Here is a 17,303-nt window from a genome sequence, read left to right as displayed (position 1 = left end):
AACATAGAGGTTGAAATTTTGCCTAAAAGAGATGAGGATGCAACAAGTGAAGCAGTTGAGTGCAAGTGGTTAGTTTCTCCTGTGGTAATGAAAAAATTTCTCACATACAAAAATATAAATTTATGCTAAGTTGATGTGTATTCTTTAATCATTTTGTTCTATGATTTCTTAAAATTTATGTTTAAAATAGCTTCACGAAACCTTGTATTTTATGATTAAGATATTCTTGTAATAGCCAATTGCATTTTTTCTATATTTGTTTGCAATTAAGTTGAAATAGGAGTATTTGCTTTGCGCGGTTCTTTTGTATTGGATTCTTTGCTATTATATTTACGGATTATCTAAAATAAAGGAACCTTAATATCTAAGGTATCCACAAACTTATGGTGTAAGGTTTCTTCTTTTATGAAATTTGCTAAGCAAGATCAACACATTATTTTAGAATTTGTAATTAAATTTTATGTTATAACTAAAAATATATTTTTAATAATATTTATGTTATTTTTAAAGTCTAATACTCGTTAGGGTGCCCAAAAACTAGTTACGTTAAAACACCAAAAGTCACCAACGTTCACCATTTAATATAAAAACGGTTATTGCCTCCACATAAAACTGAACCAAAGAGACTATGAGAAGTTGGATGTGGACTCTGCTACACCTACAGGTAAGCCTATGGACTCATTATAGTGTTGCTTTGACTCTGTCATGTTCAGTTTCTTCTTTAATTTTTCATTTCCCCCCCTAAGAATTTGTATATTCTTGATTGTTTGCCGTCTTGCTATAACAATTTATAGGTTTACAAGGCTCATCATTCTTAGTTTCTCTAATGTTTACTATTTATGCATTGTGTGCTTATTTTGCATAAGACCAACATTTTCTTGGAGTTAATTCCTTGGATTGTTATCCAAGTTATGAAAATTATTCTGTAATTTTTGAGATAGCATGCCCATATTCGCCATAAAATTAATTGCAGGAATTCCACACAATTTATTTGACCCATCTTAGGATCCATATTTTTAATCATACGACCAGATCCACAAACCCAAATACTTAAAACCCACATGTGACCCGGATCCAGCAAAAAATGGGTATGGTCAGATCTCATCCTTCTTTGCTTTCTTGTAATAATGTTTTATGGTTTGTTGTTCCATTTTTCAGCTTATAACTTTTATGTTAGAAGGAACAATAATCTGAAGCAGGAATGACAAACTTTAATGTCTGGTCTGGCTTTCTCTTTTTCATCTTATATTATACCTGTTGAAACTTTGATCTTTGCTTTGGTCAACGACTGACTGAAGAAATATACCCATATAAAGAAGAATACTTGGTTAGCTTATATCTGTGTACTGAATCTAGGTTACTAGTGAATAAGCTCTCCTTCTCCTTTAATATATTTTTGCATTTTCTGGATAATGGGTCATCCTTCTATCCGTCTCCACTTAAATACTACGTACTAGGTTTTTGTCTACATGATGTGCTCCGCTCTTACCACTAGACCAAAGCCCTAGAAGGCTAAACTCCCCAGTTCTCTTAGAGCCTAATTTCTGCTTACCAATTGATTTGTTAAAAAATTTGCAAGAATACAACAGAATTGCATTGGTAAATTTTTGGATGTTTAACAAAGTCAATCAGAAAACATGGAACATCGTATTTTTTTGTTATTCTTTTCTTTGTCCTATTCAGAAAGCAACCACAAAATCAAGTTTGTCTGCGTTCTTGCTCTAACATAAGTTTACAAAGCTGTTTGTTCTGATTTTCTCTAGGCTGCTAATGCTTGTATTTATGCATTATTTGCTTGTTTTAAACAAATATGATCGACATTTACTTTCTTGATGCTATGTTGGGGAAGCATTAGTTGTCCAATGCTTACCTTGCAGCAGGTCTTCAATCTTTATTGTAATAAATTTGTTAATGTGAATTTTCTTTTAATATTTTCCCCTGGTGTGTTTTGTTTGACCTGTTTAGAAAGGAGAACAGATGTTATTCAGATGTTCCTCGCAATTGAATAGCTAAATGCACTTTTTCTGTTCTAGTTTATATTAATTACACTATATAACTTTTATATCATCTCAAGTAGAGTGAATTATTTCCATAAATCGGCAAGTGTGCAATCTTCAAGAACTTAAAATAAGTCGAGAATATTAGATTATGAACTTAATCTTGCATAACATCTTTCCCGCGGATGCTCTCTCTTTGGCATGCTCCGATCAGCTTTTGTTTCTAATATGTTTCAACTCATTGTGCTTGCTCTCCTGAATATCTTTTATCTATTAAAACTACGTGATTAGATAGAGGGGCAGTTATGCGTTAATGCCGAAAGCTCATCACTACTTGGGAAATGTATGGTGAACTATGAGTTTAATTGGAAAGAAAATAGAGTAACAGCTTTTCTCCTCAAGTACAAAAACTGAGGAACTCTGGCTGTGGTGAACTCTGGAAGAATAATGAAACCTTAGTAGGAGATAGTTAATGGGCTTGCTTTGCAAATACTACCAGTGTTCTCTCCATGTGAAGTTTATGGTCCTCCTGTCTTTCAATCTATGTTCTTTCCTGATACTCTCGTCTGTATCATTATTTTGTCTCTCCAATATATAGAAAATGGTAAAATCGTATGCAGTTGAAAACATTGAACTACTTGTCATTAGGGGTGGCAAACGGGCGGGTCGGGTCGGATATGAGCGTGTCGAATGCGGGTAATTCAAAAAACGGATAAATTATCCGACCCAACCCATATTTGAGACGGATAAAAAACGGGTTATCCGGCGGATAATGTGGATATCCATATTATCCATGACTTCTTGAATATGATTATTTATGGGAGAATTCCTAGCCTCCCTAACTTGAGGAACCCCCAATTTGAGGCTTTACAAATGTAAAAGTTAAACGCATTAGTTATCCATTGGTTATCCATTTGGTTAACCATTTTCTAAGTGGATAATATGATTCTTATCCATATTCGACCCGTTTTTAAAAAGTTAATTATCCAACCCATTTTTTAATGGATAATATAGGTGGATAATTGTTCTCTTTTAACCATTTTGCCACCTCTACTAGTCATATACAGGTTGTGGATACATTGCTGAAATGTGTATTCATAATAATTTGAATTTTCCTTCAAATAGCTATTGGTTGAATACTGAATACTATGGAAGTTGACAAGTGCATTTCCTTGGTACTATTTGTTAATTTCCCTGATTTTAATTTTCAGAATTGCCTGCAAACTCGTCAGTATTAGACCATGAAGAGTGCTAGGAGATCTGATGTTGATACAATTAGCAACCTGCCATGTAATGTTGTGGATGAAATTCTAGGGTGCTTGCCTTTGAAAGATGCAGTGAAGACCAGTATCTTGTCAAAAGACTGGAGGTACAAATGGGTAACACGTCAAGAACTTGATTTTGGTTATAACTTTTTCGGGTCATTTGCACATGATCAAGAAGCTAAGACAATCATTTACCAAGTCCTATTAATCTATAAAGGACCAATACTGAAGTTTAAACTCGGAGGCTTTAACTTGAAAAGTTGTCCTGATATTGATCACTGGATACTCTTCTTGTCAAAGAAAAATATCCAGGAATTCACCCTTCACATATGGTCAGGCAACATATATCATTTACCTTCTCACCTTTTTACATTCCAGCAGCTAAGGCGTCTGGAAATTCATAAATGCTTGTTTTACCCTCCGTCCGGTTTCAAAGGGTTTGAGAAGCTTATTAATCTTGATTTTGATAGAGTCACTTTTGTTCCATCAATATTTAGGAATCTGATCTCTAAATGCCCATTGCTTGAACGATTAAGGTTGCTTTGGTGCACTGACTTTGACACCCTTGAAATTGTTGCCCCTAATCTCAAATTCTTTGAGTTTAGAGGAAAATCAAAGTCCTTTTGCTTCAAGAATGCCCCTGTGCTTAGTAAGGTTATCCTGTCTCTCAATTCACCAGTTTTGGCTGATGCATCTCCTGTTTGTTCAAATTTTATGAAATTCTTCCATTGCATGCCTTCCCTACGGGAACTGGATATACGTGGTTGGTTATTGGAGGTACGTAATGGAAATGTGTAATAATATTTATTAGTCTCGTGAAACTTGGTACATATCATAACCAAATGATTTATCTGATTCGTATCTTTAACTAATTTTTGACTTGCTTCTAGTACTTGACCAAGGGAGGTCTGCCAGAGAATCCCCCGACTGCCCTGAACAATGTGAAAACTCTCAAAACAGACATGTCTTTCAGAAATGTTGAGGAGGTTTCGGTTGCTGTTTACTTGATTACAAGCTGCCCTAAATTACAACAGCTTACAATTAGATGTGTAAGCACTCACTCTCCTATTTTCTCTTGAAAGTGACTGAATATGGTATTTTCCACTGAACTCGCCTAACCATTCTTCCCGAAAATCCTTTAGCAGTCAGTGGACAACGATGTGGAACCTGTTGTACATTTCTTACGAGCCCAATCATTCTCTGGTGGTGGTGTTGTGAAGCTGCTTCAAAGAGTACATATGAGTACTTTTAGTGGTCTTGAGATGGAAATGGAATTTGTGAGGTTTATACTAGCATCTGCACCATTACTTAAGCAAATTTTCATTTGGAATTATTCATGTTTCCTTCTTCGGCCGGGAAGACAACTGATGAATGAGATAAAACAATACCGTCGAGCATCACCCGATGTTGAATTCAAATTTGAAGAAGTTGATGTAGATGATCTTGTATGATTGAAGTCATGACTTTGATTATTAGTTGTTGTTGATATCGTATGTATTTATCACTTTCATTAAATTATCGTAATTTGATAAATTTTTCCGGACCGGAGGATCATGGCAGAGATAATGACTCTAAGAGTCGGACAGAGATTTGCCTAAGATGCCTAAGTATGTGAATCAATGTATCCTAATTTATGTTTCAAATAAGAGTTGAAGTAATTAAAACTACTGATTAGACGAAAACAACTTATCGAACACCTGGAATGCGGAGATGAAACTAAGATTTAACTACTTTTACCGACTTCTCACTGGAGCTTTGCCGGAAAACCATGGTCATTAGCCACTTTGTAATAGAAAAAGAATTTCGGGCTAATTTTCTCTTAATTAAAATTATTAGAAACAACTAACGTCTTAAAAAAGATCATCAAATGAAACTGAGGAACCCTATATAAACTCTTCCTGTTAACTTGACAAGTGGGAAGCCAAAGTTCTTAGTCGTTTTCTTACAAGAGTATGCACTGGTAAAGCCACCATTATCTCAATACATGCATGCATATCTCTGTGGGCGTGCGCACACACTATCTTGGGCGTTATAAGCAAATAATATATGAATTTGGTCTCTTCTTGGCTGTTATATGTTTAGGTTGATCATTAACTTCCTTGCACAAAATCTGTTGGCTTCTTTGATTTGAGCCTTGCACCACTATAAATTGGGAATTGCTTAAAATAGTTATATGAAAACTGTACCTCTAGTTTAGCAATAGTAGTACTCTTAGGGCTACATAGAAATGGATAGAATAGAATCTATCCACCCTGCATATACATTTTATACATACTTAAATTGAAATAAGTATAATTTAAAACACATAGGAGCATTATATAAGGTAAAAATACCGGATCCTAGATCCTAGGTTATAAAAGTAACTTGATACACTGTAAAAATACGTAAGATAGGCATCAAATACATTTTAGTACACAATAAAAATACATAAGATATTGATCGGTTGTGCATCAATATTCTGAAACAAAAGATTCTCAACTTCATGAGACTTTCAAATGCTTTATTTTAAAAAGGAATAATAAAGAAACCTTCACTTGCACCGGATGGAGTGAAGGAAAATTATCTTGGATTTGGGTATCTTTTTGCTTCTTTTTCTTCTTTTGTTTCTTATCAATTCCAGAGGCTGCAATCTTGGAATCTGCTGTCTTAATGAGTTTTACCTTGTTCTTCGCTATGAGATTGGTAGTTTATTTAAAGAAGGGAAGCGAATGGAGTTTTGGATGAGATTTTGCCTTATCTGACGAGAAAAAGAACGAAAAGGAAGGAATTTTTGGGTTCCTGATGGTGGAAAGATTAGTGGATAAATCCCTACAATTTTGAGATTTTGGTTGAATATGGGAGACTCTAACACATAAGCCCTTAAATCATGGCTCAGTTTTAAGAAATAAAGAATCTGATGGTGACGTACTATTTTTAAAATATGTTATATATGTAAATGAATTAGCTCTTTTAGAAATAAATCAAAAGTACTATTGTTTATATAATATTTGCTTACTAATTGCTTTATATAGTAAAAATATTTTCATATGATATGCAACAAATAGTAAAGCATATCGTTTTCTAGATCATAAATCAGAAATCCCAGCATTCATATTAATACGTTAATCGAATCAGATAATTCTGAATTCTCTGAGAATATTTATCCGTATAAAAAGTAATTTGAGTCGTCAAGTGAAAAATATAAGCGACAACGGGAAGAAGTAAAGGAAAGTACGTTTAATGAAGAAAATCCAAGACGTAATAAACATCAAAGTACATCTACTTCCTTTTGGACCAGATTTTCTAACATTCTTATTGGAAAATGAGCCTCAAACGTTTAAAGAATAATTCCTTGCTCGGAAGCACAATATTAGAAAAAGACAGTCAATAGTGAGATAGAATCCATACTAAGTAATCACACTTGGGAATTGGTTGATCTTCCTCCATGAAATAAACCTTTGGGTTCTAAGTGGATTTTCAAAAGGCAACTCAAAGTTGATGGTACTATTGAAAAATATAAGGCAAAGATTTATTGTTAAATAGTATAGACAACGAGAAGGTCTTGACTAATTTGACACATACTCACTGGTTTAAAGAATTACCTATATTTTGATGTTAGTAGCATTGGCTACAGTATATAGTCTTGAATTCATCAATTGGATGTGAAGACAACCTTCTTAAATGGGTATTTGGAGGAAGAAATCTATATGGAACAACCCGAAGAGTTTGTGGTTCTTGGAAAAAGGAAATAAGGGATGCAGACTTGTTGTGTCTCTTTATGGATTAAAACAAGCACACAAACGATCTTATCCAAAATTTGACCAAACAATGTTGTCAAATGATTTCAAAATTAATGAGTGTAAACAAATGTGTTTACGTTAAGAATACTCCTAGTCATATCGTCATTATTTATTTATACGTGTACGATATGTTGATAATCAGTAATTATCACGACCCCAATTTTCCTTTGTAGGATGTCGTGATTGCACCTAGTCTCTACAAATAGATAAGCCTAACATTTAATAACAACTTGACAGATGTAATTAACAAAACACTAAAACAAGTATGATAAACTCATACAAACTTCCGAAAACAGAATCTCAACAATACACTCCCCAAGACCGTTGGAATCGAGTCATAAGTTCTATAAAATAAAACTAGAATATCTAATACATCACTGACTGAAAGAAAATACAATAGAAAGTAAAAATAGGGAAGGTGACTCCGAGACCTGCGGACGTAGAGCAGGTAGACCTTGAAGTCTCCAAAGATAGCTACTCAATCAACTCTAGCGTCCGGCACGGGCCGACGTACCTGGATCTGCACAAAAAGATATACAGACTGTAGTTTGAGTATACCACAATGATACCCAGTAAGTATCAAGCCTAATATCGGTAGAGTAGAGACGAGGCTAGATCAAGACACCTACTAGGATATCAATAAACAGTATAAAAATGTAATAAGGATAAATAATGGAAAGCAGAGAAATAATTGATACGAAACAGTTAACAGCATGAACTAATACCGAAATTAGAAGCATAGAAATAACATAAAGAAATCAATTAAAGAGAACCACAATGATCATATACGGACAATAACTGACAAAATCAAGGAAGAACGAAACAATAAGAATCACAACGAGGTACCGCCTCGTGTACAATAAGAATCACCACTGATGTACCGCCTCGTGTACAATAAGAATCACCAGTGAGGTACCGCTTTGTGTATATATATCAAGAATCACAACCGAGGTACAGCTTCGTATTCACAATTCACAAACACAATCACAATCTTTCCTTATACCGTCGCGTGAGCCTTACATTTGAAATATATTTTGAAAACAGTTTTCCTGAAGTAGCTACATGCACTTTAGCCCACTTATAATGTTACATGGCTTCACGTAGTTCTCCTACAAGTAACACGCACATAAGTTCCACCTTATACCGCAACAGGAACATTAACCCCAAGCCTTATACTGCCGCATGCGCGTCAATATCATATCACAATAACAACTCGCACCACATATGCCCATATATCACAACTTTCCAACAATAAAAAATAATAATATTTCCACAACAATAGCTCATGGCTCCACCACAACATGTACAAGAATATGAACAATAACAGTGAATGTAAAATTCTCAACAAGGAAGATGTCTCAACAATAATAATTTTGTCTCAACCTGATAACGACTTTCACAACTTCAATACCAATAACTCAACAATGAGAGAGATAATGTATAACCACGATATTAAATGAGAATACTCACAATGGAAGAGATAACGTGCAACAATGACTGCAAATAATAAAAATCAATAATGAAAGAGATAACATGAACAATAACTTCAAGTAATGTTAATCAATAATAAAAGAGATAACATGAAACAATAATAGAGGCAATAAGTTCAATTAAAGCATGAGAGAAATTTATCAATTATGATGTAGAACAAGCGTTAACGAAATCATTTATAGCATATAAGAATAGACTAGCGCAAGTAAGAATAGATTGACTATGAGAATTTAGAACATGATACGATAATTCAATTAAAGCATGGAAAGAGTCTAAGTAGCCTAAACCGGTCAAATACCATGTATAACCCGTGGACCCACTCATCACCTTGCGTACACGGCTTTCACATAGCACCAAATGAATCAATCAATATCAATCCTAAGAGGTGTTTCCTTCACATAAAGTTAGGCAAGATACTTACCTCAACTAGGCCAATTCAACTCTCGAAAATAGCTTTTCCCCTAAAATTTGCCTCCACATGGCTCAAATCTAACCAAAATTGACTTAATATCAACAAACAATGCAAGAAAAATCAATTTCAATAGACAAAGCTATGATATTTACACTTTTCCTAAAAAGTCAACGAAAGTCAACTCGGAGCTCGTTCGGTCACAACCCGAGTCCAATTGCAGATTCTGACTACTCATGACCCCGCGAGTTAATATATGTGATTAGTTTCAAAATCCGAGTCCAAATCGACTCTTAAAACCCAAATTCTTATTTTTCAAAAACTTGACAAGGTTTCACAATTTTTCACTTTGATTCACATGATTTTGATGTTAAAATCTAAGATATGTTGATGGAATATGATTAGAAATAGTTTAGAGTCACTTACCCAAGGTGTATAGATGAAAATCTCCTCTCTAAATCGCCTTCTACCGAGTTTAGGGTTCAAAAATGAGAGAATGAAAGATGAAATCCCGACTTTCAGCCCTTATGTTCAGTTGAAGTTATCGCAATTGCAAAAACCCTCGCAATTGCAGCGCTGACAGGCCTGGGAAGCTCTTCGAAATTGCGAACCCTGCTGCCCTCGCAAAAGCGACATATTTATCGCAAATGCGCACTACCCAAAATCCCAGACCACTTCGCAATTGCGAGCCTGACATCGCAATTTCGACAACTGAGCCCCCCTACTAAGCTCGTAATTGCGAACCCGGTGTTCGCAAATGCGATACCTGAAGTATCAGCACACTAGATTCTACAATTTTAGTCCAAAACACTCTGAAGCATGTATGAAACTCATCTGAGCCCTCTCGGCTCCAAACCAAATATTCACACAAGTCTAAAAAGATCATACGAACTCGCTCGCACGATCAAAACACAAAATAATATCTAAAACTACGAATCGAACACTAAAATGCATGAATTTCCAAGTAAAATTCAAGAATTTCTAAAATTACAACTAAACGTCCTCATCCTATCAAATCAACTCCAAACGACGCCAAATTTTGCAGACAAGTCCCAAAAATCATAACAGACCTATTTTAAGTCCCAAAAATAAATTCCGAGCTCGATAGCTAAAAGTCAGCCTACGTTAAACTTTTCAACTTCAAATGTCCAAATTTCGGCAAATCAACACAAATCTACCTATAGACTTCCAAAATCAATTTCGGGCATACGCCCAAATTCGAAATCTGGATATGAAGCTATAAGAGCCATCAAAACACGGTTTTGGGGTCGTTTTCACAAAAGTAAAAGTTTGGTCAATATTTCTAATTTAAACCTCTAAGTCAAGAATCAAAGAGTCAAAATCAACCCGAAGGCTTCCCGGAACGAAAGTAACCGACTCCGCAAGTCAAAAAATCATAAACACATATGTGTAAAGTAATAAAAAAGGTAACGGGGCGTAATTACACAAAATGACCGGTCGGGTCGTTACATTCTCCCCCTCTTAAAACAAACGTTCGTCCTCGAACGTGCATAAGAACATACCTGAATTGGTGAATAGATGAGGATAACGACTCCCATGTCGTGCTCGGTCTCGCAGGTCGCTTCCTCAACCGGATGACCCCTCCATTGAACCTTCACTGAAGCAATATTCTTTGATCTCAACTTTCGAACCTATCTGTCCAAAATAGCCACTAACCCCTCAATATAAGTCAAATCCTCATCCAATTGGACTGTGCTGAAGTCTAGAACATGAGATGGATCACCATAATACCTCCGGAGCATAGAAACATGGAACATCGGATGAACCACAGATAAACTAAGTGGCAATGCTAGCTTGTAGGACACCTCACCGATCCTCTCAAGGCACTCAAAAGGTCTGATATACCTAGGGCTCAACTTGCCCTTCTTCCCTAACCTCATCACACCCTTCATGGGTGAAACCTGGAGCAAGACTCACTCTTCAACCATGACTGCAACATCGCAAACCTTCCGATCCACATAAATCTTCTGTCTAGATTGGGTTGTTCGAAACCGATCCTGGATCAACTTGACCTTCTCCAAGGCATCTCGAACCAAATATGTGCCTAATAACTTAGTCTCTCCCGGCTCAACCCATCCAACTAGGGAATGACATCGTCTCCTATATAGGGCCTCATAAGGAGCCATCTAAATACTCAATTGTAGTTGTTGTTGTAGGCAAACTCCGTAAGCGGCAAGAACTGATCCCAAGAACCCCGAAATCCATAATGCAGGCACGAAGCATATCTTCCAATATCTGAATGGTGCGCTCGGACTGTCTGTCTGTCTTGGGAGTGAGCTATACCACTCTCCAGAAAAGCGTTGTGAACTGTGTACCCCGGTCAGAGATGATGGATACCAGCACGCCATGAAGTCGGACAATCTCGTGGATATAAACCTGAGCCAGCTCCTCTGAAGAATAGGTAGTCCCTATAAGAATGAAATGAGCCTACTTGGTCAACCTGTTCACAATCACCCATACCGCGTCAAATTTCTTCTGAGTCCATGGGAGCCCAACAACGAAGTCCATGGTGACATGCTTCCATTTCCACTCGAGAATCTCAAGTCACTGAAGCAAACCACTCGGTCGTTGATGCTCATACTTCACAAGCTGATAATTTAGGCATCGAGATATATATTCTGCTATGTATTTCTTCATCCTCCTCCACCAATAATGCTACCTTAAGTCCTTATACATCTTAGCGGCACCCGGATGGATGGAGTACTGAAAACTATGGGCCTCCTGAAGAATTAACTCACACAACCCATCCATGTTGGGCACACATAATTGGCCCTGCATCCGCAACACACTGTCATCCCCAATAGAAACCTCATTGGCATCGCCATGCTGAACCGTGTCCTTGAGGACAAGCAAATGGAGGTCGTCATACTGACTCTCTCTGATGCGATCATATTGGAAAGACCGAGAAACCACGCAAACAAGAACTCGGCTGGGCTCCGAAACATCCAATCTAACAAATTGGATGGCCAAGGCCTGAACATCCAATGCTAATGGCCTCTCCGTTGCCGGTAGATATGCTAAACTGCCCAAACTCTTCGCCTTTCGGTTCAAGGCATCGGCCACCATATTGGCCTTCCCGGGATGATATAGAATGGTGTTATCATAGTCCTTAAGCAACTTTAACCACCTCGTTGCCGTAAGTTAAGACCTTTCTATTTGAGCAGATGTTGTAGACTCCGGTGATCGGTAAAGACCTCACAAGGGACACCGTATAAATAATGCTGCCAAATCTTCAATGCATGAACAATGGCTGACAACTCCAAGTCACAAACCGGATAATTCTTCTCATGGGTCTTCAGTTATCTAGACGCGTAGGCAATCATCCTACTATCTTGCATCAACATCGTGCCAAGGCCAACACGTGATGCATCACAGTACACGGTTTAAGACCCCGAGCCTGTAGGCAACACCAACACTGGGTTGTAGTCAAAGAAGTCTTGAGCTTTTGAAAGCTCGCCTCACACTCATCAGACCATATGAAAGGAGCACCCTTCTGGGTCAACTTGGTCATAGGTGCTGAAATAGATGATAAACCCTCTACGAAATAGCGATAATACCCGACCAAACCAAGGAAACTCAGAATCTCAGTAGCTGAGGACGGTCTGGGATAACTCTGAACTGCTTCAATCTTCTTCAGATCTACCTTGATCCCCTTACTCGACACTATATGACCCAAAAATACCACCATATCAATCCAAAATTCACACTTTGAGAATTTTGCATACATTTTCTTCTCTCTCAAGGTCTGAAGCACGATCCTCAGGTACTGCTCATGATCTTCCTGGATGCGGGAGTGCACCAAGATGTCATCAATAAACACAATGACGAATGAATCAAAATAAGTCTGGAATACACCGTTCATCAGGTGCATAAATACTGATGGGGTGTTGGTTAGCCCAAATGATATCACAAGGAACTCGTAGTGACCATACCGAGTCCTAAAGGCAGTCTTTGGAATATCCGGATCTCGAATCTTCAGTTGATGATACCCTTACCGCAAATCAATCTTTGAGAATACTCTGGCACCCTGTAGCTGATCAAACAAATTATCATTGTGCGGTAATGGATACTTGTTCTTTACTGTAACCTTGTTCAACTACCGTTAATCAATACACATGCTCATAGAACCATCCTTCTTCTTCAAAAATCGGAGCACCCACAGTGATTTACTAGGCCGAATGAAACACATATCAAGCAACTCTTGTAACTGCTCCTTTAACTACTTTAGCTTCGCTTGGGCCATACAATATGGTGGAATAGAAATGGGCTGAGTGACCGGCAACAAGTCAATACCAATATCGATATCCCTATCGGGTGGCATTTCTGGAAGATCCGCTGGAAATATATCTGGGAAGTCCCTCACTATTAGAACTGACTCAACAGTACGAGTATCGCCACTGACATCTCTCACAAAAGCTAGATAATCATCACACCCCTTCTCAACCATCCGCTGAGCCTTTAGAAATGATACAACCCTACTAGGAATATAATCCAATGCACCCCTCCACTCTAACCGTGGTAAACCTAGCACAGCCAGCGTCACAGTCTTGGCGTGACAATCTAGAATAGCATGATAGGGCAAAAACCAGTCCATGCCCAAGATAACATCAAAGTCTACCATACTAAGTAGCAATAGATCAACTCTGGTCCGCAACAGTAGAATCTCCCACAGGTGTGGACACATAAATAGGAGAACTCAAAGAATCACGAGATATATCCAAATACGAAGCAAAGTAAGATGACACATATGAATAAGTGGATCCCCAATCAAATAAGACTGATACATCTCTATGGAAAATCGGAACCATACCTTTAATGACTGAGTCTGAAGCAACTGCCTCTCTCCTACCTAGAAAAGCATAGAAATGGGCCTAGCCTCCCCCTCTAAGGTGACCTCTACCCGCATGTACCCAACCCCTAGCTGGCTATGCGGGTAGAGCAGCACCTGGGGTAGCAATCATAGCCTGAGAAGTCTGTGGACCTGACTGAATCCATGGAGCCTGAGTGGTCTGTGGAGTTGCACCACTCCTGAGTCTAAGGTAGTCTCTAAGCATGTGACGGGTATCACCACACTTAAAGCAAGCTCTCGATGGGTGTGGTTGCTAGACTGACCGCTGAAGGCACCCCATGCTGGAGGTGCACTAGAAAGTGTCTAAGCAAAGTGTGCAACCTGAGATCTTGGAATAACCGGAGCACCACTAGAAGATGGAAGTGCCGAGTGAACTTGATGGCTCATATAGCCCTTTCCATGAAGGGTTGTAGCTGCAACATGGCCACCACAAAATTCTCCAATACCTCAAGATCTTTTTACCTCCATGTCCTCTCTCTCATGGCCACACATACCCTCCAACCTCCATGCTATCTCTACCACCTGCTAATATGAGGTATCTCTCTCCAACTCTCAGGCCATGCTGAATCTAATATCATAGTTGAGCCCCTCGATGAATCGACGGACTCGCTCTCTGACTGTAGAAACCAAGGCAGGTGCATATCTGTACAAATCATTGAATCAGGTAGCATACTCTGACACTGTCATAGTACCCTGGCACCACTACTCAAACTCCGTGCGCCATGCATCCCTAAGGGTTTGAGGAAAAAACTCTCTCAAGAAAACTCTTAAAACCGAGTCCAGGTAAGTGAAGTTGCATTGGCTGGGCTACAACCCCCGCTCGTCTCTACATTACTCATGGTGCGGAGAATATGGTAGCACTCTTTAAGAAAATCATGTGCATCCTCTGAAGCTAAACCACTGAAAGTAGAAGGATGATACTTTTTGAAACCTATCGAGTCTAAGCTGCTCCTCCTCAGATGCTACTGCCTTAATCATGGGCTGAACTGGAACAATAGGATATACTGGTATAACCACTGGGACCTGATCAACTTGGACCCGCTGCTCTGGGGTATGGGCTGCGGGAGTCTGAGCTCCTCTCCCAGCCTGAGATGTGGCTGGTGCAAGTGGAATAAACCCCGTCTGAGCTAAGGTACAGAACATGCTCATGAACTGTGCGAGGGTCTCCTGAAGTGCTGGGGTAGCAACAGGTGCCTTAGGTACCTGTCCCCCAACTTGAGCTACTGGTGGCTCCTCAATCGCAGCTCGGGCAGGTGCTCTGGATACACCACGTGCACCTCCTCGGCCTTTGCCCCGACTCCGGCCTTGGTGCGGCTGTAGCAGGGGGGCGGGTGTTTGATTTTCGGATCCAGCGAGGTGTGTCCTCACTATCTGTGAGAGAATAGAAAGTCAAAGATTCAGTTTCGAAGTCAACCAATTCGCATGATAAGGAATCAAAGAAGTGAAGTTTTTCCTAACAGTTTTGTAGTCTCTAGAAGATAAGTACAGACATCTCCATACCGATCTACAAGACTCTACTAAACCTGCTTATGACTTGTAACACCTATGAACCTAGAGCTCTGATACCAACTTGTCACGACCTCAATTTTCCTTCGTAGGATGCCGTGATGGAACCTACTCTTTACGACTAGGTAAGCCTAACATTTGATAACAACTTGACAGATATAATTAACAAAATACTAAAACAAGTATGATAAACTCATACAAACTTCCGAAAACAGAATCTCAACAATACACTCCCCAAGACCGGTAGAATCGAGTCATAAGTTCTATAGAATAAAACTAGAATATCTAATACATCACTGACTGAAAGAAAATACAATAGAAAGTAAAAATAGGGAAGGTGACTCTGAGACCTGCGGACGTAGAGCAGGTCTATCTTGAAGTCTCCAAAGACAGCTACTCAATCAACCCTAGCGTCTGTCAGGGCCGACGTACCTGGATTTGCACAAAAGGATATACAGAACATAGTATGATTATACCATAATGGTACCCAGTAAGTATCGAGCCTAACCTTGGTAGAGTAGTGGCGGGGCTAGGTCAAGAAACCTACTAGGATATCAATAAACAGTATGAAAACGTAATAACGATAAATAATAGAAAGCAGAGAAACAATTGATACGAAACAGTTAATAGCATGAACTAATACGAGAATTGTAAGCATGGAAATAACTTAAAGAAATCAGTTAAATAGAACCACAATAATCATATACGGATAATAACTGACAAAATCAAAGAAGAATGAAACAACAAGAATCATAAATGGTACCGCCTCGTGTAAAATAAGAATCACCATCGAGGTACTGCCTCATGTACAATAAGAATCACCACCGAGGTATCGCCTCGTGTATATATATATCAAGAATCACAACTGAGGTACCGCCTCATATTCACAATTCACAATCTCAATCACAATATTTCCTTATACAGTTGCGTGGGCCTTACATTTGAAATAGGTTTTGAAAACAGTTTTCTAGAAATAGCTACACGCACTTTACCCCACCTTATGACACTGTGTGGCTTCACATAGTTCCCCTACGAGCAACACACGCATAAGTCCCACCTTATACCATCGCACACACATTAACCCCAAGCCTTATACCGTTGAATGCTCATCAATATCACATCACAATAACAACTCGCACAAGTGCCCATATATCACAACTTGCCAACAATCAACAATATCAATGTTTCCACAACAATAGCTCATGGCTCCACCACAATGTGTACAAGAATACCAACAACAACAATGAATGTAAAATGCTCAACAAGGAAGATGTATCAACAATAATAATTTCGCCTCAACGTGATAATGACTTTTACAACTTCAACATCAATAACTCAACAATGAGAGAGATAATGTATAACCACGATATTTAATAAGAATACTCATAATGGAAGAGATAATGTGCAATAATGACTTCAAATAATGAAAATCAACAATGAAAGAGATAACATGAACAATAACTTCAAGTAATGATAATCAATAATGAAAGAGATAACATGAAACACAAGTGACAGTTGCCCAAATACTGAAATCGTACAAATAGTCTTTCTGACCCCTTTTATTTAAAAACTAAACCCTCCCTTAATTACAAATCTACCCTTATGAAAAGCTATATATGGACACCCCCTTCCCTGATAACAACACGATAGGGGTCCGAGAATTACTAAAGAAAATCAAGAAACAAAAAAACAACGGAAAATTAAAGATAGATTGAATTCAAGAAAGAGTTTCTTGAATTCAAGAAGTCTATTCTTGAAGTTGAATCCTAACAACAACAATTAGCTAACAAAGAACTAATCGCCTTTGGTAGAGAATTAAAAACAAGAGATAGATTGTGAAACACGACCCTTTAGAATAACAAGAACAATAATAAGCCTAAACTTATCACCTTTCTTGAATACCTAGAAGTGATCTAAGATTTCAAAAGAGTTTAATCTTACCACCTTAAGTTGAGTCTTGAAGGTTGAAGAATAAATCCAAGAGTA

The 17,303-nt window shown here is 38.2% G+C and overlaps 1 protein-coding gene across 5 annotated transcripts; it reads left to right on the top strand.

Annotated features, from left to right (window-relative positions):
• Positions 1–536: 536 nt before the first annotated feature.
• LOC107820101 (F-box/FBD/LRR-repeat protein At1g13570-like) lies at positions 537–4,795 on the top strand. Of its 5 annotated transcripts, none has more exons than XM_016646319.2 (4): positions 537–664; positions 3,209–4,039; positions 4,153–4,311; positions 4,408–4,795. In XM_016646319.2, exons 2-4 carry the CDS (start codon positions 3,239–3,241, stop codon positions 4,711–4,713), a joined length of 1,266 nt encoding a protein of 421 aa, XP_016501805.1. In that variant the 5' UTR covers positions 537–664; positions 3,209–3,238; the 3' UTR covers positions 4,714–4,795. The 5 variants fall into 5 exon arrangements, with proteins under 5 accessions (XP_016501805.1, XP_016501803.1, XP_016501804.1 ...); XM_016646317.2 differs by having other exon boundaries at positions 4,405–4,795; XM_016646318.2 differs by lacking the exon at positions 537–664 and adding an exon at positions 688–1,088 and having other exon boundaries at positions 4,405–4,795.
• The last annotated feature ends 12,508 nt before the right edge of the window (positions 4,796–17,303 follow it).

This window comes from Nicotiana tabacum, chromosome 23 (genome assembly GCF_000715075.1).
Source record: "Nicotiana tabacum cultivar K326 chromosome 23, ASM71507v2, whole genome shotgun sequence".
NCBI lineage: Eukaryota > Viridiplantae > Streptophyta > Magnoliopsida > Solanales > Solanaceae > Nicotiana > Nicotiana tabacum.
The sequence above is the reverse complement of the archived record's forward strand: the minus strand, read 5'-3'. Positions and strand labels throughout refer to the sequence as shown.